This window comes from Battus philenor, unplaced genomic scaffold (genome assembly GCF_028537555.1).
Source record: "Battus philenor isolate CCGP_79_NKW_IND1 unplaced genomic scaffold, ilBatPhil1.0.hap1 SCAF_21, whole genome shotgun sequence".
NCBI classification, from domain to species: domain Eukaryota; kingdom Metazoa; phylum Arthropoda; class Insecta; order Lepidoptera; family Papilionidae; genus Battus; species Battus philenor.
Genome location: NW_027181684.1, coordinates 4,650,996 through 4,675,868, shown reverse-complemented (window position 1 = coordinate 4,675,868; position 24,873 = coordinate 4,650,996). Strand labels below are relative to the sequence as shown.

Here is a 24,873-nt window from a genome sequence, read left to right as displayed (position 1 = left end):
TTATATAGGTTCTGAGGTCTGATTATTCAATATATAGATAAGTTAAATTTTAAGATCCATATTCTCTTAATGTCACAGAATATTGATATACCACGACACAAAAACGTAAGGTACACATTAAACTATAAAACCTTCATATATTATGGTGACAGCTGATGACCCACTGCAAGGTGTAGGCCTCTCCAAATATCGCCACAATTGCTGTTGCGCTACCCGCAGCTAATGACTCCGCGACCCTTATAGTCGATCCACCTGGTGGTAGCTTACCCACACTGTGTGTACTGGCTCGTGGTCACCATTCAAAAAACGTTAGAAACCAGCAGCCATCAGTTACATGAGTGATGTGCCTCGCTAACTGCCACTCTAGAAGCAATTCAAGCTAGGTGGGTAATCTTCACGCAGCTAAGCTCTGAACGTACGCTACGTTTGGAGCCATCAACATTGCTCTCTAGGTGACCTGAGAGCTTTCTTATAAGGTCCATCATACATAATTACAAATATAGGTAGTCTCCTATAGCACTGCAGATTACTTCTATGCTGTATGAATATTCTTGTTAAATGCTTTCATACGACCAGACATAATGCATTATTTAGTATTGATTTACTGTACATAAAATTTTAATTTTTAAAAAATTGAGTTATCTGAAATTACATTTCACTGACTTTCTTTTTATATATTCAGTTTTCACCATTTGATTTTTGTTTAATGCAAAGGAAATATAAACTGTACATACGACAGGGATTTTCCGTGCTACATGTAAGATTACATGTTTACAGGGTACAAGAATAGGAATTATGGTCTACTAATAAAAATAACGCCCTCTATATGGAATTATAATATTCCCATACTAATTCAATATTAACTTGTATTGTATGATGATCATATGTTGTGGGTTAGTGTACTGTCTTGAGATATTTTTCCTTAGCCAAAAATAAAATAACCTTGCATGGATCAGTTTTCAAATTAGTGTTGACATATCTGACAATCCAATAAGGACTACACTAAAATCGGGTATATACCCACATTTCATTTACATGAACTACAAACCTTTCTGTGCTAGGTAACCCCCATACAATAAACATGCATTGTGATTGCAGTCAATACCATGCTTGTGTGTATTAATTTTTTTCTGGAATAAAACAATTTTAATAAAAATACTGTTTAATTGTTTTTATACTTTTAACAATAACTGCCAGTATATTTCATCTATAGTTATATTTTTGTTTATTTTGGAAATATCACAAATATTTCTTGCTTTTATCACTTAACCTCACTCTGAAACAATAGTCTGTTTTTTATGATTGGAAACATTAAGAGGAACACAAAAATTAGCAGAAATTAAATATTTTATAGTATTTATAAAAATAACATTATGAAGTCATATTTCACACAAATAAATGCTAATAACTTGCAGATAAAATACACAATTTCAATTCTAATCATAAAATAACATTGAATAAGGAGATACAAATAGGTGTTTTAGTTTATATAAATATATATAGAAATATCATCAAGGTTTCAAGAGATTTAAATATAAGTCTAAGAATTAAGGAATAGATTAATTAGAGAATCATAAAATTTTCAATTGGAATCAATCAAATTACAACTCTCATGGTAAAACTAGGTTTTAGGAATGAATACAGCCTTCTTCAAGGATTTTTTTATATAAAAATAAATGAGAGCATGTACCATCTACATAGCCTTGTAAGTGTATGAATGTGTCATTAAGTTAATTTAAAATAGCATGGACATGAGAATTTTATTTGCTATACCAAATGTTTGAACTATAAATGGCTAAATTTGCATTTAGCATTTAATACTTTATTCAACATACCAAAATTGCAAAACATTAAGCTACTGTGTTACTAAAATAAGTTTCATATTTACAAAATAAGTTACAATATTTACATTTTCTTGTTTATTGTAAGTAAATTGTTTGATTTTATTATAAATGGCATTGGTCTCTAATCTGAGATAGATACTAAAACATATTTTACCATATATGCAAGAAATGCAAATCCAAATAGCACAAACAAATTGGTCAAAATGTAATACATGTTAGATTGCTGTTCTGTAGTCACTTCACTATCACTATTGGTGTTTGAATTATCAGCATGCAGCAAGGCTTCTTGTCGTTGTTTTAATTGCTGTTCAATTTCTTCTACATATTCTGGAAATAGTTCACAGAACATTTTGTTCTTAATATTAATTTCGAGTGATTCAGCAGCCAAACATCGTTTTTGGTAGTCGGATGTCTCTATGGAGCCTAATGTAGGTGTTTTCTCCAACATAAAACTTAGAAGCCCTGTTAAAATTGTTGATATTGACCATGCTGGGTTCCATGTATCTGGATGAAAGTCGGTAATACTGAGGCAGAGTCGTGTATTCGTCTTAAATCTTCCGTTTGGAGTAATCATATAAATAGACGGCGGTTTAAATGGAAACTCCCTGGGGAAAATAATTTTACCGTGGTAATAACCTCCTTCGTACGGACTCTTCTCCGGTCCTTTTACCACGTAATGCCACTCCAAAATATTAGAGGGCACAGGTTCCGCTGTCACGTATGGTACTGGGTCGTTTTTCAGCCTTAGATAATCTTGCTTTAGTCTGCTGGTAGCACCCGTCACCTTAGTTTTAGCCATCGTTTATCGCATCAGATCCTACAATACCAGTAAATATTTTCAGATTTGCTACAAATTAAAGCACTCGCATCATTGTACTATTAGTCGAGTTTATAAATTACGTTTCACGTATTCTTTAGAATAAAACAAATAATCTTTGTAAAGAATAATATACGTCATTACCGAACGACTTGCTTAAATACCCGAGTGACATAACATGACAACATTGTGTTGACATTTGTAATTTAAACTATTATTAATTTTAAAATGTACACCAAAAACCTTTCGTCTTTTCAAACTATTATTAAATTATCTTTAATAAGTATTTAGCATTATTTATTTATGCTATTTATTTTTTTCAATAATTGTGCATAAACCGTGTAAACAATTTATAATACTAAAAATGTAATAATATTTAAATTATTTCAGTCTTATGGAGAACTAAATACTTACAAGTTTCAAAATGATTACTTAATTTTACTGTTTTAGTCTAACCTGATTATGTCATATCTGTGCCTTTTTTCCCTGGTTTATAGCAGCTTATAAAATAACTGTCTATACATTTTTCAATCACTCTAACATATGAACAGATACCCCATAGGACCAATACATATTATTTCGGAATCGTTGAGACTTCAATTGTTTTCAATTTTTTGAAATAGAACGCAGCAGTAGGAAACCATTGTTTTTGTTTTGAGGGTTTTTGCTTTTTCTTTGTGAAGTTGTGTATCATACACCTGTGTCATACACAGTAATCAGAGTTTATACCATAACACGTCGAGGTCCTAAGAGGAGCTAACCATAAGAATTGATTAAAATGATGCAAGGATGAGCAGGATATTGTTGATGCGACCTAAAGATGCGTTTACATGTGACCTACGATTTGGTTCATGTTTTAATGCGTAATGTTTTGTATTGATTGCCGTTTAATTTGCAACTTTGTGTATTTCTTGAAAAACTGGTGAAAAAAAATTGGAATAGCTTTTGCGACTACCGAAACAAGGAATAAAAATATGAAAAAACCTTTAAAATGTAGTCATATGTGTAATGATTTCTTTCCAATTCTTGACTGTCATTACATAATGTTATCATTTCACATCATATTTCTGTTCAAGGAGTCTGTATTGCTGTAAGAAGCAAATCTATTAATAATTAACATGTTATTGTCACAAGACACTACTAACTTTAAGTCATTACTATCTTACAGTATTAAGTATAGTATAACATATGTAAGGTCACACATATTAGCTTATAAATCATATTCAAACTGACATGTCGCTTAAAAAATAATGTTTTAAAACTAGAAATTCATTAGATTTTTTGTAAATATATCGTTTTACTGACGCGTCTAAGTGAATTAAAAATCCGTATTCATTCATATTAAATAGTTAAAGAAAACCCTTTAGAAAATATGGATGTAAACACAGATATCCCAGAATATTTAGGAAATCCTCGGATGTGTGAAAAATAGAGAAATGTTAGTTTTTAATTTTAAATATAGAGGGCAGGGAAGATAAGAAAAATTAAATTTTAGATTATGTATTTAAACTTTATCAATTTTCGACACGAATACCTGACAAATTAAATATTCAGATAAAATATGGTAATGCAGTCTTGCTCTGTTCCTGTTTATATTATTATTTGTTCTGTTTACCTGTTAGGTATATTATTTTAGTAACTTAGTTATATTCTAGTTATAACGATGCCTGCCATGCCCCATCCATAAATGTGCCGAATTAATTTTTTACTATTTGGTAACATTGCCATAACCTTTACTAGACCTCGTAAGTAACCTTAATTTTCTTCTTCTTGTAACTTTTTTCAGTTCCGAATCTTAACTAACACAATATTAACGTTTTTAATCGTAATACCTTGCACAGACTACATAAGGATGAAATAAATATAAAACACAGATAAAAAATATTATATATTATTCACAATGTTTTCGCAAACACAAATAATTTAAATGTAAATTATACTTTACAAATATAAGTATATTAACATTTTTAATATCAGGTACCGCAATTTATTAAAATACTTCTTATTTCATTATTTAACTGTTTGAGCGTAGCCTCGTCGGGGTTGTCTTGCTGGATGAGCCGGTCCCGCTGCGTTATGAGCTCATTCAGCTTATCATTTACGGTGTTTCTAGAGTCGTTTCTGGAAAAAAACATATTTTTACATAGGTTAAGACAATACAGTATCGATTGAAACATGGTTTCCCACTCTGAGCGTCATTGCAAAGCTTTGTCACTGAACGAAAAAGGGTATACAATATAATACAATATATATATATATATATATATATATATATATATATATATATATATATATATATATATATATATATATATATATATGGGAATGATAGATTTATCGACAAGTTTAAACCCCTTTTTTACATAAACTCCCCTTTTTTACATAAAAATATATATGATTTATTTCTCAAATAAGTTTTTGTCACTATTATAATAAAAAGTTTCTTACTTCATGTCGGCAAACATATCCAAGCCCTCTGGCCCAGGTACATCTAAAATTAAAAGTAATAATTAGACATTAATAAATTATTTATATACAGGTTGATAAATAATTTAAAAGCAAAAGTAAAAGCTTAAAAGGAGTTGATGTATAGCCCATCTAAAATATCAATAGTTTCAGAAATAATAAATAGCATAATGATAATTTAATCAGAAAAAGCACTTTCTAAATTTGAATTAGAACATTTAGAAAGTAATTATTGGTAACTATTTGTCTCTGCAGATTTTTTACTGTCACAAGTTATAGACCAATCACATTCCAATAAATCAAAGCTTATTAATTTAACCTATTTCAGAGTGATCACTTTATATAGGGTGATTGAGAATAGATGTATAAGTTTTAAAGCACTTTACAGGCTAATTGAGCTATTCATCCACCCCATTAAAGCTTTTACCCCCATAACCAATTATAATGTATATTTAGATATAATGTTTGAAGTTGACAATGATATCTACTTAATATGACGGACTACAACAAAATCCATTGGTCCATAGTTAAATTTATGATAACATGATGGTACACCTGAGATATAGTATCCCTTGTGATATAGCAATAACAGTTTCTAGACCAGAGTTCCTATTTTCAAGAACATTAAAACAATTAGTATTTATTTACATGACTTAGTAGTTGCCTGGGAAATAAATATGCTCAATAATCACATAACTATAGTGAAGAACTTGGTGGTACAAGCAAGTCAACTGAAAACAATTGGCAAAAATACACTTCTATAATAAAATAAAAATACACTACTATCTCTGTCCCACGCTACCTATGTTACGTTTTGTCAGTCGTGCGACAGAGATAACGCTCTACGAAGCCGAAATTAGTTGATTATCTCTTTCCAAAGGTCGATGTGTTAAATATTTATTGCCGGGTATTGTAATACATAAATACATTTTGGTTTAAGTGTTTCAGACAAAGGTTTTAGACAAACACTCACTGATTACTGAATCTGATTCCAATGGCGGCGTGTTCGCCAGCAGGTCGGCGTAGAAATCGTCTTTCAGCTTCTTAATGTCAGTTTCATTCCGATCCACGCTGTTAATCTCGTAATCATCGATTGTATCCAAGCTGTAAATTTAAACATAAACTAAATTCTTGCAATATGTCGTTGTGACCTCATTACAAGTATTATTGTATGGTAGACACATAAATACAAGGAGTACCATGTATGAATATTATTTATCTCTTAAAAGTTTACAAAGTTTTCATATATAATATATGTATTAGGGTGACCGAAACGTGATGTCGCTTTCTTAAGTTAAATTCACACGACTACCTTTTTAACAAGTTTTTATTTTTTATTAACAATATATTAATATTTATTATCATCAACCTTTTGCCGGAGCGGTAAAAATCGGTTTTAATTTTAAAATGTTGACAGAAACGACATTACTTTCCGGTCTCCCTAATAGATATACATGGTAATTGGTTATAGCTGTAAAAGCTTTATAGAAGCCAATGTTTAGATGATTTTTCAGCAAAAAACTTTTTCACTCTTATTTTTAGTCTTTTCAAATACGACAGGCCAATAACTTCAGACAATGCAAAATCTGCAGGGATGGGTACAATTAAATTTAATATTTAGCAATATGAATTGCGGAAACAATTTTTCTCACAATATTATCTACATTTACTCTTTTTAAGGTCCAGCTGTGGACGTCTTATGGCGGAAAAGATGATAATGATGATGACTAAACATTGTCTGTCATATTAGCTGTGAGAGGTACGGAATATAATTTAACCCTTCGTGTGCCGTACCATGGCGCCTGTCAGTGTCAGAAACGAATTTTTTAATGATAAATGAAATATTATTGTTTATGATTCTGTGGTCTGTAATACATCCAGAGCAAGCGATTTTAAACTGTATTTTTAAGGTGATTCGAAATAATGTAGCCTACTTTAAGGGCAGATCTGACCCGTACGCACCCGAGGAGTTCGAACAGATAAGCAGTCGACAGAGTAAACGGAACGATGGGCTTTCTCGCTGTCTACGTTTTTTACTTAACATTTTATTCTGCTCTAAGAATTCATTCTAAACACACCAAACTTTTTTGGTCAAAATTATTACAATTAAAATAATTAATATTCAAAATTTTATGTCGACTAAAACTTTAAATAATAAGAAAACATGTTTTAAGAAACAATTCAAAATAATATTCAATAAAATAGTCATATAATAATGTTAGTCTAGATAATATATCTCACCCAACTTGGTTGAGTCGGCTTTTTTCTCGTCGCAGCTGAGACAGCATATTCCTCCTGGAACTCATCTTGGTGAGGTGCAGCTCTCGCACGGCTCTACCCCACTGCTCTTTGAAGAACGCCTTTGATTGCACCGCACTGTCGAATTTCTCTTCTAAACAACGCTGGAGGAATATAAAAGAAATTGTTGATGGTAGGCCTTTTTATAAATAGCCTCTGGTAAAACCATCTGGACAAGTCCTAACATCCTGACATACAAAGGGTAAAACTGACTAAGGAGAGCGGTTCTACTTGGCAACGCACCATTTGTGTGGCCCACTGCTAGTTCAAACTTCAGTCCTAAAATGGAGTCCACGACTCGGCAACCCCAGGGTAGGGTTTAGAACTCTCAGTGAACAGGTAATCTTATTAATGTCGTAAGAAGATTCTAGACACGGGCCACTTCCTATGGACATAAATCTAAAATAAAGCTGTGGACGTCTTACAGCTAAAACTTGATGAATCTATACAATTTTCCTACTTAAACATAAAGGCACGAAAGAAAACAATTAGATCGAAGGACATGTAATATTCAAATCACGCCGTAGGCTAAACATGAAGTAACACTGACATGTATAATCTAATCCGGGCGGGTGCACATGCATTTACCACGTAAAAAGTATATTATTTTTTATTAGACCGAAAGTGGAAAGCCTTAACACGTTACATATACATATATCTAATTTCCCTTAAATAACTAAATAGTTTTTAGAGTTCGTTCTAATATCTTGCTTTATACAGCATCTGCATTTCCCAGTAGTTTAACAACAACACTAGACAGCTCTACTCGGGTAGAGCGGTTTACTTCGTGCGAACGACATCATGCAACTGGAATACGTCTGTATAGCTTCTGTTTTATTTTTAAGTTCACGGAGCCTTCCGCTCCGCACCTCAGTTCCAATGAAGCTGAAAAAATTCCCAGGCTAACAGCATCAACATCAACTAAGAATAAGTAGGAATTTAAAAAGAACGGTATTTTTTTTCACACCACCACTTCACATGGAATCGTCGAACGTGATCAAGAACTTAAGACAATAACATTGATACGTAAACTGTGACTTGCATACCTACAAAAAAATAACCATGTAAACGCGTTTTTACTATGTCTCTTTCATTTGTTAATAAAAGCGATTAAAAGAGCGCAATAACAACTCTTAACCAGCATCATTTCATCCGTAGAACTTCCACAGCTGGACATTAGCTTCTCCATAGATTTCTAATATAATCAGACTTGCGACCTGCGCTCATCGTAGTCCAAAAAAACTTAATGTAGTATGCCCACCTTGTGCGCGATATCACGGGCTGTTGTTAGTCTGTGTTCTGCGCGCTATTTGGACTGCCTACTGCCACCTCAACTTGCCAATCATCTAGACTATATCGTATACTTTCAATCTGGTATAAATGTCTTCATTTTAATTTTAGGATAATTTATTACAATTTTCAAAGTAAACAATCTCACAAATTTCACATATTTAAGAAATGTTACTTATTATTAGTAGTATTACAAAATTGAAACCTCACCAGTTCTTGTATCAAACTTGCCGTCTGGTCCTTGGTCAAGCCGGAATGTTTACTTTCAGCTTCTTTTTCCATGTTCTTCATATTGTTCTGTTAAAAATATCGTTATTTTTAAAAGACAAATAAATTATCAAGAAATTAATAAAATAATTGTATTTTCCATAAACAATGGTAAAGATGTGTTTACACGTGGTAGCTTTCTTTTACAACGGGTCTTCTATATTCAATATAACAATACTGTCCCGGTTTCAAGAATACAATATCTATTTATATCACCAGGAAAAAAGACAAATATTTAATACTTTGAAATAGTAAAATCAACCATTTACTTTCCTCTTGCAAATCACGACAAAAATGTATCAATGTCAATTGTCAAACAATCTCTCTTTCGTAATATCTTGGGACAAGAAAACTACTTTATTCAAATTTACCAATTAGTATTAACACGTTCCATGCCACGGCAATTTTTGGAGATTTTCCATTTAGGCCGCGTGGGGCGAATACGACTCATACTTTAAAAATTAAATATGTCATTTAAGACGTAAGTTTTACACTTTTTCAATACTGCAATGCTATAATTAGCGGGAAAAGGTTATAAATTTTAATATGTATTACGTACAATACCCGGCGATAAATACTGAACAACGACCTTTGGAAAAAGACAATCGGCTAATTTCGTTTAGTTATCAATTATTCTGTATATGGATACGCAGATTCTCAGAAATGCAAAGACAATTAAAATTTTCGTTACCTTTAATGTATTTACTTGTTTTTCCAATTGCTGTACTTTCAGTTCCAACTCTTCGATCCTCATATCTTTAAGTTTAATTTGGTGGTTCATATCATCTTCCATTTTCTGTGAGGCTTCCCTTAACTCCTGGTATTTAGCTGTGTAGTGAGCTTCAAGAGCTTTCTTCGCTTCTAACAACTGATAAAAAGATTATTTATTATCATTACCTACAAATCTTATTACAATAAGGCTTCATAAGGAATATTTAATTTTATGGTTATTTTCATGTATCTAAATACAAATCTACATATAGTTAGTGTGCCGTCAGCGTATTTAACAAAATGTCGTTAAGTTAGGTTTTATAATAATAACACCACTGGGTGAATTTTAATGTTATTTTTTCATTTATTTGTGTACACTTTATTGTACACCATAGATAATAACTAAGAAAATAAACAATTTATACAGAAGTACAAGAGGCAGTCTTATCGCTTAAGGCGATCTCTACCAGACAACCTTTGGATGGAGATGAGACACGTGAAAAAGTGGGCGTTGCATTCATATGTAATCGTGAAAAAATTTTAATTAAACATTTCTTAAGGAAAATCTGCGGAAACACACATGAAATTCCTGTTTTTATTCATAAGTAAACATTAAGAACATTGTAAGAAATAAGGTTTTAAATGAATTAATAATCTTTTATTATTACTGTAAAATCTGATCGCTTTAATGAAACTAGCGACGCCTGAAGAAGATCTTTGACCAGTGTGTTCGCGGTGATGACTTATGAATCTAACAAGTGGTCGCTTACAATAGGCACATAAAGCGATACTCAGAACAAGACTCGTCTAATCTGAAATGAGAAGATCCGCAGAAGAATCAAAGTAATCGATGCAGCTCAAAGAGTTGTTCGTCTCAAGTAGCAGTGAGCAAAGATCAGAAGCCGGTACGCGCACCGGAAACACACCCCCCACTGTCGACGATATAATCAAAGTCGCGGAAGTCCCTGGATGGGAGCTGCGAGACTGGCCATCACGGCGTACTTAGGTGAAGCATATACCTGGCTGATGCGAAGACAAGGTAAGACATAGTTAATTCTATATGATAAGTAATCAATAACATTTTCATACCTTTCTCTCACGTTCCGTATTCCTGTACCCACGCAATCTGAAGTCCTCGGTCGCCCTACTTAGGTCATTGGCCAGGGTACGGCAGCGCTCTACTCCCTGGCTCAGTTTACTTTCCAACTCCTCTCGTCTCTTTTCCCACTCCTTCGACAGAAGTTCCAAATGATAGTCTTCTTTTCGTTTTAACTGAAAAGTTCATCAAATATTTTTAAGAGACTTTTTCAGCCCTAGAACTTTCAATACTGAACACAGGACTCAAGAAGAGGTCTGTATTCAACGTCTTCCAAAAATCTTAACAAGGTTGTCTTGTACACATTGTAGGTGGACATCCCTCGGCGCTTATTATAATAAAATACTTCTTTTCTGTCTGACGATTAGGTATGTCTTTTTTAATAAAAATCGATAGTTGAAAAGGAATTCTGAAATCTCAGTTATAGCTTAGTGTACATGGCAAGCATACACGTGAGAGGGTTAGGTTTAAAGATAACATTTTATAGTCCCTAATGTTGAATTTATAACCAACTAGGTTTTAATATATATGTAGCATAATTTCTCTACGAGATCCTGATGAGGCAGTAGGACAGCCACATAGCGCACAGAACGGATAGCAGCTGGAGCAAGGTTCAGTACAGAGACCACCTAAAAGTTCAGCATAAGACTACCCACAACATGGATGCAACCCGCTTCCAAACGATTCTTTTGAAACGCTATATAAATGGCTAATGATCCACAATTTACATCCTAGAGCAGAAATGGTGATGACGAAACAGAGCCATCTGTTTGTCTGTTTCCGGCAAATGAGTTGGCAAGAATGAATGTTTCCAAACACAAATATATTCATTCAAATCGATTATCTGTAAAAGATTAATATTCATCATTTGCCAAAGCAAACACTGGGACAATACTATAGTTAATACCGTAGTATATTCTCGGCAATAATATACTTAGTGTCTTAGTAAAGAAAATAAAATTTCATTATATAAGGATTGGATAAAAAATTCTTAAGAACGCTATTAACACGTGAAATGTACACTAATTTATCATGTAAAAACTAATTTTGTGCGAATGTAGATGGACTTTTAAATTCTCTATCAACATAATCAATCTACTCTATCTACATAATCAATGGATCAAATCTGGCCCACGAGTGGGATACATATATTCAATGCTATCCTATCTATACTTCTCACCCCCATGTACGTTGAGTAATTTTCAATGGTTCGATTGATATTTGAGAATTTGTGATTATAGTAAAGTATCCTATTCTTTAAGATGATTTTTTTATAAAAAAAAAACATATGTAGAAAAGTGATATACAGTTATATCTGAGGTTAGGTACTGGAGGTCTATACCAAAATAGGGGCCTATATTTCTACCACTGAATAGATACATGCTAAAATAACATATTAACAATAATTTAAGAATTAATACTAGTAACTTCTGAAAAGGCTTTACTATTATTAAATTTTCTATAATTTATTACCTGACATTTAAATAATTCCTGTTGCATTTCCTTCCAATCTTCGAGTTCGTTTATGAATTTTTTCATAATTGCATCACGGTCCACTTCAGGCAACGCTTGTTTTACTAGATCTTTGAAATAAATATTTATATTATGCTTTTGTTAATAATAATTTTATGTATACATAGGTACGTCGGGAAAATATATGGCAACCCTAATAGAAATTCATCAAGATGGCGTCTAATGACAAACAGTATTTAAAGCAATCCGATGGGCTAGGAATTACTCTTCTAACGCTCTTCAGAGAATGTTTTAAAACTAATATTCGAGATATACTAGAATAGTAATTGGTTAAACAGGTGTTACTACAGTTTTAATACGAAGAATCGTAATTATTACGAGTGTAATATTAACCGTAGTCCACATTTGTTCTCGCCTGTTATACACACATTTGTGCGCGCGGGAATTATCAGAACTGGAAACAGTGAATTGGACAAGAGGCTATATATATATATATATATATATATATATATATTAATATGATGTAGCGATCCTTTTATTAAGAAAATGTTGGGCAAAATTTTCTCAATTTTTTAATAATTGACTATTTATCTATGATTTTTTTTATTTTCTGATTACCCTCAGGCAGGTGCGAACAGTAGTGAGTAGAATTTAATTTTACATTTTTATTTTTTTATTTGTATATCATACACATACATATAAATAAATATTTGAGTATATGTATGTTGACTACTCACTACTTCTCTTCCATCTATTTCCATATTATCACGTACATATCTGTACGAAATTGTAAATAGTGATAAGACCGCCCATTATACTATTTTTTAGTTGTTATGTATCATGTCCAATAAATAATATTATATCAATTAAAAATAGTAACCATACCTCTCTCTGTGTGTAGTTTTGAATACGTTTCATTTCTACTTTCATTTGATTCACTGAAAATTAAACAATGACATTGTACATACGCTTCATTTGATTATTAAATAAATTAAAAATGCTTATTATTACTTATTTCCCTTACCAGCTAGGTTTACCATCTCCACTTGCTTGTTTTTCATCTCTTTTCTTATCAATGTCTCTGTCTCTTTCCGGGGTTAGTTCTTCTTCTATCACTAGACCGCACTGCACTTGGACGTCAGCTGTAAAGGGTCTGGAAATCGACGCCAGTCTCTCCTGACTTTGTGCAAACGAGTCGTACATCTTACGCAAGAGTTCTGTTATTTCGTTTGTCTGCAGGACATTTTCACCGGTTGCCGTTTTATACCTGTAATAATAAATTTAACATATAGAAACACATATAAGATTGGCGTTTGTGTACTGATTGATTATAAAAGGATTAAAATTTGGTAGGATAATGAAATAAAAATAAAAATGTCTTGTGTGTTATTGTCATATATTATTTCTATATCCTTATTCTTATCGTTAACACTTTGAATGCTACAGTGATCTTTAACCCTTTCCTTACCGCAGTCCGTTCCACCGAAGTGAATGCGATAAGGAAAGGAACGGACTTATCCTTCAGTTATATATTAGGAGCTGTTTAAACAAGTATCATTTGCTTCTTTGGACAATTATTTTTATTCTTTGTTTAAAATACACCATATTTTGTATCAGTGAAAAATGACCTTTTTGAGAGCACAGATAGTAAAAGAAGAACTGAGAAGTAACTGAGAATTATAATTATTATTATTCTAATGTCTTTTTTTAACAATAGGTATAATGGTGTTTATTATTTACAGTTGGAATTTCCCTAAATATTTAAATACGTAAACATAAACTAAACATGTTTTTTATATAACGCTCTACGAAGCCGATATTAGCCGATTGTCTCATTCCAAAGGTCGATGTGCAATATTTCTCGCCGGGTACTGTAAGAATCTAGTCAAATATTTCAAACTCTTGAATGTTAAAAGCTTAATTTAAATTTAAATTTTAGATTTAAAACTAATAAACGGAAGGTCTAAGATACCTACCCTTGGAGGATTTATTAACTTTTTAAAGAGCAAATTTAGGCGTTATGTGTTTATTTTTATTTCTCGTTTTTGTTATGTATTATTTATATTAGATTTTAAATTTTAGTGGCTAATTAAATATGTATATATAATTCAATAGTATATATGGCTTTATTAAATATGTATTGAGAAGCATCTGTTAGAATTCCAAAATTGAAATATCGTTTTGTTTTTTCTTTGTCGTAACTGCTTTCACAGTCAGACTAAGTATAACCCAACTTATTTAATATCAACTTATATTGTCACTAAAGAAGATGTAAATAGTGATTACATTCGCACATTGTCACCATTGGCCAACTCACCTTAGCTGTACTGACTTTATTAGAAACAAAACCAGGAAGTATATGACAATAGGCAGAATAAAAAATTAACAAACCAAATAAAGGAAGTTACCTTGCAGTGTTGCCAGCAGACTTGTTCGTGTAGGCAACACCGCCCAAATCTCTGTCAATGTGCGTGCAACTTCCGCTTTTGTAATCCAATATTCCTTCCTTCTCGTAATTTACTTCAGCCGCATTTCTTTCCAGACGAGTAACGCTTTGTGCTGTTAATATATTTGATTTCTGTAACGGTGTTATACAGAATAAACTTAGTAAATCAAATAATGCCAAGTTTTGGACAATATAAAAAAATATCTAATATTAAAATGGTATGTACTTCATTTATATTTCGATTTATAGAAGTCCTTTTTAGTTAATTTATTTTTAACACTGAAATTATTTCCTGCACACTTTTTAAAAATGAAGCCTTGTGTAAACGCATCTTTAAATCTGTTTATAATTGTTTTTATATATATTGTTGTTGACGCCCACTATTCTCATCTGTCCCTTTCACTTGCTTAAAGTGAATATGAAATAGCACTAAATTAATTCTGTATTGTATATTTATATTTAACTTATTCCGAAAAACTCGGCCCCTATCCTCTAATTTTCACTGATCTTCTTGGATGATTATGTGCAGCGCTTAACAAAAAATTTTCAAGGTTTTAATTTTAAATTAATATTAATAAAATGTACATTAAACCTTACATTGTTACGCCGCCTGACATTCTCATTTCCTCTGAAGGCACATTTAAAAAACTTCTTGATTTTTCAAATTTTATATAACAATATTTTACACTTCATTTATACAACTTGAGTTATACTTAAAGCTATATTACTACTCTGATCAAAAAACAATCTGTAAACAAATTCACTTGCTTTGTTTATTGAATGTGAATTCTTTATTTATTCCTCCAAATCAAATTCATCCCCTTCAAAGTAATACTCTAGTAAAACTATTACCTGCATTCCTAATGCCCCGAAATTTTTAATGACAATTTTACCTCGTTTTTTGATTACAGTAGTATAACAAGAAGCATTATGACATTAAGACCCTATAAATAAAACCTAGTTCCTATATTTTATACAGGTTAATTACTATGTATAAAGTTATGAAAGTAACAGTGTTAAAAATAACCCTAATTGCCAACAGGGTACGCGGCCGGCGAGTCGGCGCAAGTCTGCGCCGTACTGAGCGACTCGCGGTCCGCTCTCGAAACTGTCGCAAGATCGGACACCCTCCATCCCTTAGCGTTAAGAGTGAAGGAGAATGTAATGAAAGCGAGAGAGAAAGGGAAGGATGTAAGGTTGTTCTGGGTGAAAGCGCACGCGGGGATGGAGGGGAACGAGAGGGCGGACCAGCTGGCCAAGGAAGCGGCCCTGAAGAGTAAAAGACGACCAGAGTACGAGAGATGCCCTGTTTCATTCGTCAAGCGGCAACTGAGACTGGAGTCGCTCGACGAATGGAACAGGAGGTATGTGGAAGGAACGACGGCTTCGGTAACGAGGATGTTTTTCCCGGACGCCGTCTCAGCCTACCGCGTGCTCCGCAGCATCGAGGTGGACGCGGTCTCGGCCCAGCTCTTCACGGGGCACGGGGGGTTCTCTGAGTACCTTCATAGGTTCAAGCTCAAGGAGGACCCCTCGTGCTTCTGTGAACCGGGCGTGGGCCAGACCGTGATCCACCTTGTGGCCCGGTGTCCCGCATTCGGGGGACTCCGGCTCGACTTCGAGTGCCGGTCTGGTGTTCAGGTCAAAGAAGACACGATACCCTCCCTGATAGGCGATAAAGCTACTAGGCAGGATTTTGTATATTATTGTAAAACAATAGTTAAAAAGATTATAGAAATAAATAAAACCTAGGTATAAGATAAAAGACTGTTATAAAATAAATAATAAATGTGCAAATATGTGATACCTAGAAAATAAGATATACAAAATAAAAAAAGGGATGAAAGAAGAGTAGTATAGAAGGGCACAAAAGAAAGAAATATAGCATGAAAGACAGACTAAAAGAATATGTGATGAAAGACTGATGAGTATGAAAATAAAAAAAAATATATGTGAAAAAATTACTGTAACAAAAGACCCTGTCCCACAAAAAGATAGGGGTGCGAGAGACCCCCAATAGCGGGGGTCATAAAAAAAAAAAAAAAAAAAAAAAAAAAAACCCTAATTGCAGTAAATGATAAGTACAGAGTACAATTACTGTCTTGAACTTTCCATACAGATTTGCGGGTATTTTTTGTTTTGTGCTGTATATATATACATGTTATATACATTATATAAATATAATTGTATTATCCATGTGTGTTTGAAGGTTGGCAGTCAGCAGTTCCATCGGTAAATATATATATATATAAAGATAAAACTTGATATATACCTGGGGTTGTGTTGTCCTGGACTTTACTCCGACATACTTGAGGCTGATCTCCACATCCATGTAGGGACGGCGAGAATCTCCTCGCGAGCCGTCATTGCATCGCAGCAAGTAACAGCGCTCGTTTATTGTCAGACAATTTTCAGAATTGCAAAATTCATTCACAAACTTTTTCACATCTTCCGTAGGAACAAGTTTACGTAGGTCCAAACTGCAGATGCCTGTAAAAAAAGGTTATTTACATTTATTTATTTATATTTTATTTCGGCTATCTCCGCGCCGCCATTGTTAGCTATGTTCGGGCGCTAGACCCACGCTTCATGCTACCGCGATTTTTACCAACTTATTTGCATCGATAAGCCTTGCATTATATTGTTTCGCTTTGCCGTGAAATCGTATTTCTGATATTAATGTTTTCTTTGGCTAAAATTAGTTTCTATCTCTTCCTATCTGTACTGTGCTAAATTCTAAATTAAGCCGCAGTGAACTTTATTTTCTTCTTTCTCATCCAACTATTAAACTTGTTAGTTAGTGAACAAACAGACTTTATCTATATATTATTTGAACGAGAAATAGTATCTGAAGTGACATTTCAGAGACGTTAATAACCTTTTTCTGAGAACATTTTCATAGACTATTTTTTTAATGTAATTATTAACTATTTATTACAGAAATTAATATTCAATGTTTATAAGATATATATATATATAAATCATATAATTTAATTTCCTCTGTAAGGCCTAGGCTTACCCCCCCCCCCCCTAAGATCGCCAATATAACCTGCGCTGCCCATATCCAGGGATTTCCCAACTAAACTATGTCGTCGGTCCACCGTGGGGATTTACCCACGACAACCGCGCTCGTGATAAACTATTATTAAAACTAATTTAAACTTTCAATTGTTACCAATGTCTCTATCAGCAATGCATACTCTAACGACTAAATGTGGGCACTCTGCGAAGTATCTGCCTATAGTTGAAAGCCCACTTTTCAGTCTGAGTGACGTTCGCTGGTTGAAAAGAGCGCTCATTCCTGTACTCAGTGACGTTGCTCCCACTCTGTAATTAAACATATATCATGAGATATCGCTGACTACAGTCTCTTCATGCAAGCGAAGACTTGACAACGTGATCTTTTTTCTATGCCTAGAAGCTGACGTCCATCACCAGACATGATGTTGATGATTAAGCTAAAGAAACTGCCAATATACATTACAATAAAACTTTAGTGTTGTTCTTCCAGTGCCAGGCATACGTGTCCTCCAAAGATATTTTTGGTGGGATATACTATTATCGCCACGCTTTGCAGGTGGTTTACCAGGTATTATACAATTCAATATTAAAAGTACATAAATCTTCCATTTATATAGTAAAGACCTTATACAATCTAAATTTATATTTCTTAATTACAATATTTGGACATCTTGGGGGAACAGACGAAATCATACTTATAGATATACCCAACAATGGACCAGGAACTGAAAAACTACATATGGATATATATATACATATATATATATGTCTACAAAATAATGTCGCTTTCTTAAGTTACATTGACATGACTACATTTTTTACAAATTTTTATTTCCAATCGACAATATATTCACCTTTGTTATCAACAACCTTTTGCCACCTAGTATAAAAATTTTTAATGCTGCAGTGGTAAAAATCAATCGGTTTTTTTTGTAAAATATGTTGTCAGAAACGACATTACTTTCTGGTCCCCCTAAAACATGTCTATTTTTGACAAAACTGAATTAAAACTTGTTTTTAAATGGCCTATGTAGTTAGATTAATTCTAAATATAACCTTTATTCAACTAACCTGTCCGTCATAATGTTGTGAGTAAATATTGTATATGTTACACAGCAATCTATCACCTCTTTGTTCACATCGTTTGGCAGCAACTGGAATGTTGAAGCATACATATAATGAATTTAGTTCTTATGCACTGAAATAATTTTCTATGTACTAGACCTATGATTATTTATCATTTAATTCATTTCCTTTTCTTTCTATTTCTTTATGCTTTCTGAGGCAAAAGAAATCCCAGTCAGTTCAATGTTTTATTTATTATGGCATTATATTTATTAATGTATTAAACCGTAATATGTATTATACCTTATTTATTATAAGTTTATTTATTAAGTATGTCCACTGCAAAGCATAGACCTCCCTAGAAGGTACCTATGAGAGTATATAACATAGCATGCTAAATAATTAACACAAAAAGCGTAAATTATATCAGATTAAACACCGAGAATCAACCCAGAACCTATGCAAGCCTGTCCTCTACCTTCTGCCTTAAAATAAAATTAAATAAAGCAATACTTGCTTATAATATTATAAACAAAGCAATACTTAATAAAGGTTAGTTATTATAAGACACGTTTTTCGAAATGGCTGACAAAACCACAGATATAACATATCAATACAAAATAGTTATAAAAAGGTCAAACCAGATTAATTGCAATTTGGATAATAGTCCTCCACCACATATTGAAAAACATTATCAAATAAATTAAAAACAATAAAAATGAGATTGGTTATTAAGTAAATTTTATACTGAAATGTGCACATACACAGATTACAATAAATAAGTGGTGATAATATGATTAGGATGTATATTTATCTAAAGTTGGAGTTCTAGGTTAATATGGAAAGAACTTAAATATTGACAAGATCAAGGGATTGCACAAGCACAACACACCTGCAAGCAGCTAGTGCTGTGCTTGTGCAAGTTTTTGTGCACAGGCATCTGTGCCACCTTCATAATATATTATCCAATATAAAACTTTGGACAAACATGCTCTTAAATATCTGATCTCTTTTGACAACCATAGAATTACCAGCACAGTTACCTAAGTCCTAAAATTGACACTGACACTCAGACATACCATATCCAAGTTCTCAACAGAACCTATGACAAAGCTGAGCACAAACAGGTGTTCCTCCGTTCCAATCTGAATTAGGCCTTCATCACACAACAGTTGGGGCTGCAGATCAGGAGATGAAACAGTTTTCTTGCTTTCATTAATATATTCTTCTAAATAAGCATATTATTATGAGTTAATAAAGTTATAAACAAAACAGTACTTATTAAAATTTTGACAAAGCAAGGTTTTTTATTACAGCAAGTATAGTAGGGTGTATCTAAAAAATACATGTATAATTATTTAACTTACGTAATGTGAATAAAATAGTCCTGGTTGCATGTGTATTATTTGGTGTTTGAGATGGGTATGCTACTTCATTACTGTGAAACATTCTTAGTTCGTTGCGCTGAAGAAAATAAAATACTGAAGTTATTTAACAGTAACATTTTAAATTTGTTGGTGCTGAATTAGCTCCAGATCGGATAAAGAGAGGGCCAGCCAAATAAATGTCTAGAACACCAAATTTTGAGAGGCACTAATATATAAATAAAATATTTTTTTACATTGTTGCATCACTTATGAATAAATATTGTATTATTTTATTATAAAAAAATCTAATTCTTTATCATATGCCCAGGAAGCACAAAGTAACTAGGCCTGGTTAGTTTGACTATTATTTCTTACTTGTACAGTTAATAGTAGGCTTTTGCAACCAAAGCCAATACCAACCTTGAAACTTAATTACTCATTTAGGATGACCCAGGACATTTGTACATAATTCAATTGGAGATATTAGCTATACTCACAACATTGGGAAATCTCAGTTTTATCATCATCATCATTTCAGTCCAGAATGTCGATTGCTGGACATAGGCCTCGGCTATAACCATGTTATGCTAAACAAATAAAATTAATAATCATAATCAATTAGGAAATCATATAAAAGAATCATACAGGTGTGAAAGTGTTCACTCTGTCTTCAATGGATAGGCTCATCAGTAATTGTGGGTGGCAACATTTACCCTCGGATTTTATTCCCAGCAATTTATGCCATGAGTATTTAACCTGCAACAGTAAAGTAATTCACTCTATGAATTTGTAACCTTGTAGACAATGTATATCTGAACATACAATGGGAAAATTAAATTTGTTATGAAACTATATTAACTAAAAATTAATATTAGTAAGCTGTTAATCTTGTTAATTCTTCAGTATAAAAAAATAACATAAACAAACATACATCAACCATCCTATTAGATGGACACGGTTGCGCGCCTAAAAGGCTGAGCAAAATATATCCAACTTTATCCTTTCTTCCCTGGGTGTTTGTCGTAAAAACCTCGATTTTGATAGGGACATTTTGAATGCGCAAGCTGAAAACAAAAAAAATATATTTTAGGACCATGAATATGAATAAATAGGACTTTATGCTGAGAATTTTACCTTCGAAACCTTCTCTTATCAGCTTCCCAAACTAGTTCCGCGTCGAAAGCCGGTGCATGAGTCGGCACCATAGGATCTGTCTCCAGCATGTATCCATTGAGCGAGCCACTTACAATAAATGGTACGCGAAGAAATCCAAACCCAAGTCCTTATAAGAATATAATAACTAAGAATATAAATTTCTTCAAAAATTAAGAATATTAACATAACATATTACTTACCTTCCTTCACATGAAGCACAATTTGAATAGTAGGTCCACGTAATTCATCCATTTATATTTGTAGCAAAGAAAATAACTAAAAACGCATTTTAAATGTCGTAAACAAACTTTCCATTTTTGAAATTGTATACTCAATTTGACATAAAATTGGTATTGCCACAATAAACATTTAAATTTTACTTTATTATTTTTATCTTTAAATTTAACTTCAGTCACACAACAAATATCGTTTGTTGAGTTTAATATGTTCATAAACATTTCCAAATTTGAGTAATGTCTGGATAATTAGTATTATTACGAGTTTACGAAAAGACTTGGTGTGACTATGATAAAGTTTAAAACCTTAAAACCACAATTTTGCAATTTTAAAGATTTACTTAGCACGACTAAGCAATTTTTAATTATATAACTGTTAGCTTTTTGCCATTATAAAAATGTGCTATAAAATAATGTTTTTTTTTTAAATTGTTGTTATTAAATTGAACTGACACATGTAAGCTCTTGTTTATAACAAGTGATATGACCCGCCCTCTGCCACTTCAGACGAGCATTTTTCGATCCACGTCGATAACCATGGTTATTCTGCGGATCTCTTCATTTCTGATTTACAAATGCTATGACAAGTATGTCACACGTATGCAACAGAAAAAGCATATCTAACTTTTTCAGTGTAATTTAGATTTTTGAACTTTTTACAGTTTTTTAAAAACTCTGGAACTTTCTTACAAACTTTCTTAAAACCCTGGAACCGATTCCGAAAGTAATGTGTAATAATTTTGATTTTGATAATTTTGTCGTTTTTTTCTTCGCCTCTCTACTTAAACTTGCACGCTTAACATTATTGGATAACTATTTTATCTAAAGGACTTTTTAAATAAAAATAGAACTTAGGAATGAATTTCTCCTAATTGTTGTATTAAAAATATTATACCACAACAAAATCTCCTGAGTTTGTTGTTAACTCTTCTTTCATATAAAAATTAGGCTCTTTAGTTTTCCTGCCATTCTTAACGTCATGACGAACACAAGTGGTCACTTTAAATGATCCTGTGGGGATAATAATATTTTTTCGGACTTGTGGTGAGTGCAATTAAATGTATTAGACCTTTTTTGCCACCCTGACAATGTGTTATCGGTACAATATTTTTTTATGACAGATTATGTCAAATTGGTAAAAAAGTTGAATAACGAGCATCATTGAGGAAAGAACGATATGCGTTTAAGAAGCGGGTGTTGGCGAACGGAGTGTGCGCATGAGGGGAAAAAAACGATATGCGTTTTGGAGACACATGTTAACGCACTGAGTGCGCGCGTGTGTTGAGGAAAAAGGGAGACATTTTTTGTGAGAATTTTACTAAGGTTATTAAACGAGAAGTGTATGACATGTCATGTTGTTTTATTGTACCCTTGGTGGCTCCAGCCCGTAAATTTCTTAAGGAGCTTTGGAAACTAGACTTTAAATGGGACACACCTAATCGTTCAATTTTTGTGGGAAAATGGAAATTTATTTTGTCTGACTTAAGAAGTGTCAATGAATTAAAATACTTCGGTATGCACCGCAGCTAGTAGATTAGAAACATATTACATACGAGTTATATTGTTTTACTAATTCACCGTAACATTGCTATGCTGCGGCCGACATATCTGTGAAGTTATAATGGACGTGAGATAATAATATATTTTTAAATTTCAAATAGTAGGATTGGACCATTAGAAAAAAAAAAGTTATTGGGTTTCATCATGGGAATCCTTTTTGACGTATTTAAAGAAAACGTTGGAACTAGACTTCAGGAAATAGTATTTATGGTCTGACAGTATGGTTTTCTTTTAAATCCCCCGCTATTAGGGGCCTCTCGTACCCCTAACTGATTAATGGGTTAGGGACTTTCATTTTCTTTCCATAATTTTTTTCACAAATTATTTTATTTTTGCGCTCTTCTTCCATGCATCTCAAGATCTTTCATTCTTTTATTTGCTTTCTACATTTCGTATGTCTTACCCTTCCATTCCATTTTCCCACTTTTCCAATACATTTCATCCATCGCCTTGTTCCTTAGTTTTTACAATTTTGATTTTTATTTTATTTTACTTCATTTAATTTATGTACATATTTTTATTCTTAACATATATTTTTATATTATTTACAATTTTCTTACTTTTAATTTTTATTCCTATTTATTATATGTGCAGCAATTCTCTTACAAAGCCTAAGGAATTCAGGATGTGTCTCTTCTTCTCTGATAAGCGAGGCCATTGTGTCCTCGATAACCTTAATGCCTAACCGGCATTCGAAGTCCACACGGAGTCCTCCAAACCCAGGACAGTGGGCTACAAGGTGGACCACGGTCTGGTCCACGCCTGGTTCACAGAAGCACAAAGGGTCCTCCTTGAGTTTGAACTTGTGAAGGTACTCAAAGAACCCCCCGTGCCCCGTAAAGAGCTGGACCAAAACCGCGACCACCTTAACACTGCGGAGCACGTGGTAGGCTGACATGGCATCCGAGAAAAACTTTCGCGTCGTCGTCGTACCTTCCATATACCTCCTATTCCATTCGTCAAGCGTTTCCAGCTTAAGCTGTCGCTTAACGAATGAGATGGGGCATTGCTCGTATTCGGTCGTCTTTTTCTCTTCAGGGCCACGTTTTTGACCAGGTGGTCCGCCCTCTCGTTCCCCTCCATCCCCGCGAGCGCTTTCACCCAGTATGGCGCATGACTGCGCCGACCCTCTGGCCGTGTAACCTGTGGCCTCCGCTAATGCTAGCAGCTCTGCCTGTTATACAGTGCAGAAGTTGCCCAACTTGAGTTTTTAGCTGTGTAGCTGTGCGGCGTCTCGCATAACGCAGAATGCTGCACCCACCAAACTGACCAGATAGGTGTGGAAGTCTCAGGTATCTGACCGGGAACTCCGACTACCGAGAGTAACCACGCTTAATTTTAAATAAATGCAGGCTGCATCATGGACCTGAACGTCCAGAGGAAGCTGCCCGCCAAAGATAAGGGCCGAGTTCAGGGACGCAGTCCTGTGGGTCATCGCGATCTTCTGAGCGAAACCCCTTTGGACCGCGTCCAGACAGTATGGATTTGTTGGATCAAGTCGAATAAACTTCTTCCGCCGTTTGTAGCAAACAGAATAAACTAGTTGGTGTTGAGATGTTTTACACCAGCATCAAGCAAAATTCCGCAGACGTCGCGAAGCGGCAGGGTTATACTCCTCCAAACAAGATTTGTGGTTGCAAGGACCTGCCTTTCTGTCTAAGGAACACTAGATGTAGCCGCATCAACCACGCGGTGAGCGGATATATATATACCTACGGATTGTGACTTCACTGTAAGGATAATTACTGAAACCCATGTCAA

The 24,873-nt window shown here is 33.5% G+C and overlaps 2 protein-coding genes across 2 annotated transcripts; both read right to left on the bottom strand.

Annotated features, from left to right (window-relative positions):
• Positions 1 to 1,199: 1,199 nt before the first annotated feature.
• Positions 1,200 to 2,829, bottom strand: LOC137923352 (ubiquitin-conjugating enzyme E2 J2-like). The gene has a single exon (XM_068766577.1). The coding sequence runs from the start codon at positions 2,641 to 2,643 to the stop codon at positions 1,966 to 1,968; it is 678 nt and encodes a 225-aa protein (XP_068622678.1). The 5' UTR covers positions 2,644 to 2,829; the 3' UTR covers positions 1,200 to 1,965.
• Positions 2,830 to 4,562: 1,733 nt separating this feature from the next.
• Positions 4,563 to 21,628, bottom strand: LOC137923267 (centrosomal protein of 120 kDa-like). Its single transcript, XM_068766463.1, has 20 exons — positions 21,517 to 21,628; positions 21,296 to 21,443; positions 21,093 to 21,225; positions 20,807 to 20,917; positions 20,162 to 20,258; positions 19,874 to 20,022; positions 18,801 to 18,883; positions 17,884 to 18,035; positions 16,981 to 17,198; positions 14,671 to 14,840; positions 13,287 to 13,529; positions 13,148 to 13,200; positions 12,263 to 12,372; positions 10,783 to 10,965; positions 9,674 to 9,850; positions 8,926 to 9,012; positions 7,369 to 7,529; positions 6,101 to 6,231; positions 5,110 to 5,152; positions 4,563 to 4,782 (listed from the first exon to the last, which is right to left on the bottom strand). The coding sequence occupies exons 1-20, from the start codon at positions 21,566 to 21,568 to the stop codon at positions 4,635 to 4,637; spliced, it is 2,649 nt and encodes an 882-aa protein (XP_068622564.1). The 5' UTR covers positions 21,569 to 21,628; the 3' UTR covers positions 4,563 to 4,634.
• Positions 21,629 to 24,873: the final 3,245 nt, after the last annotated feature.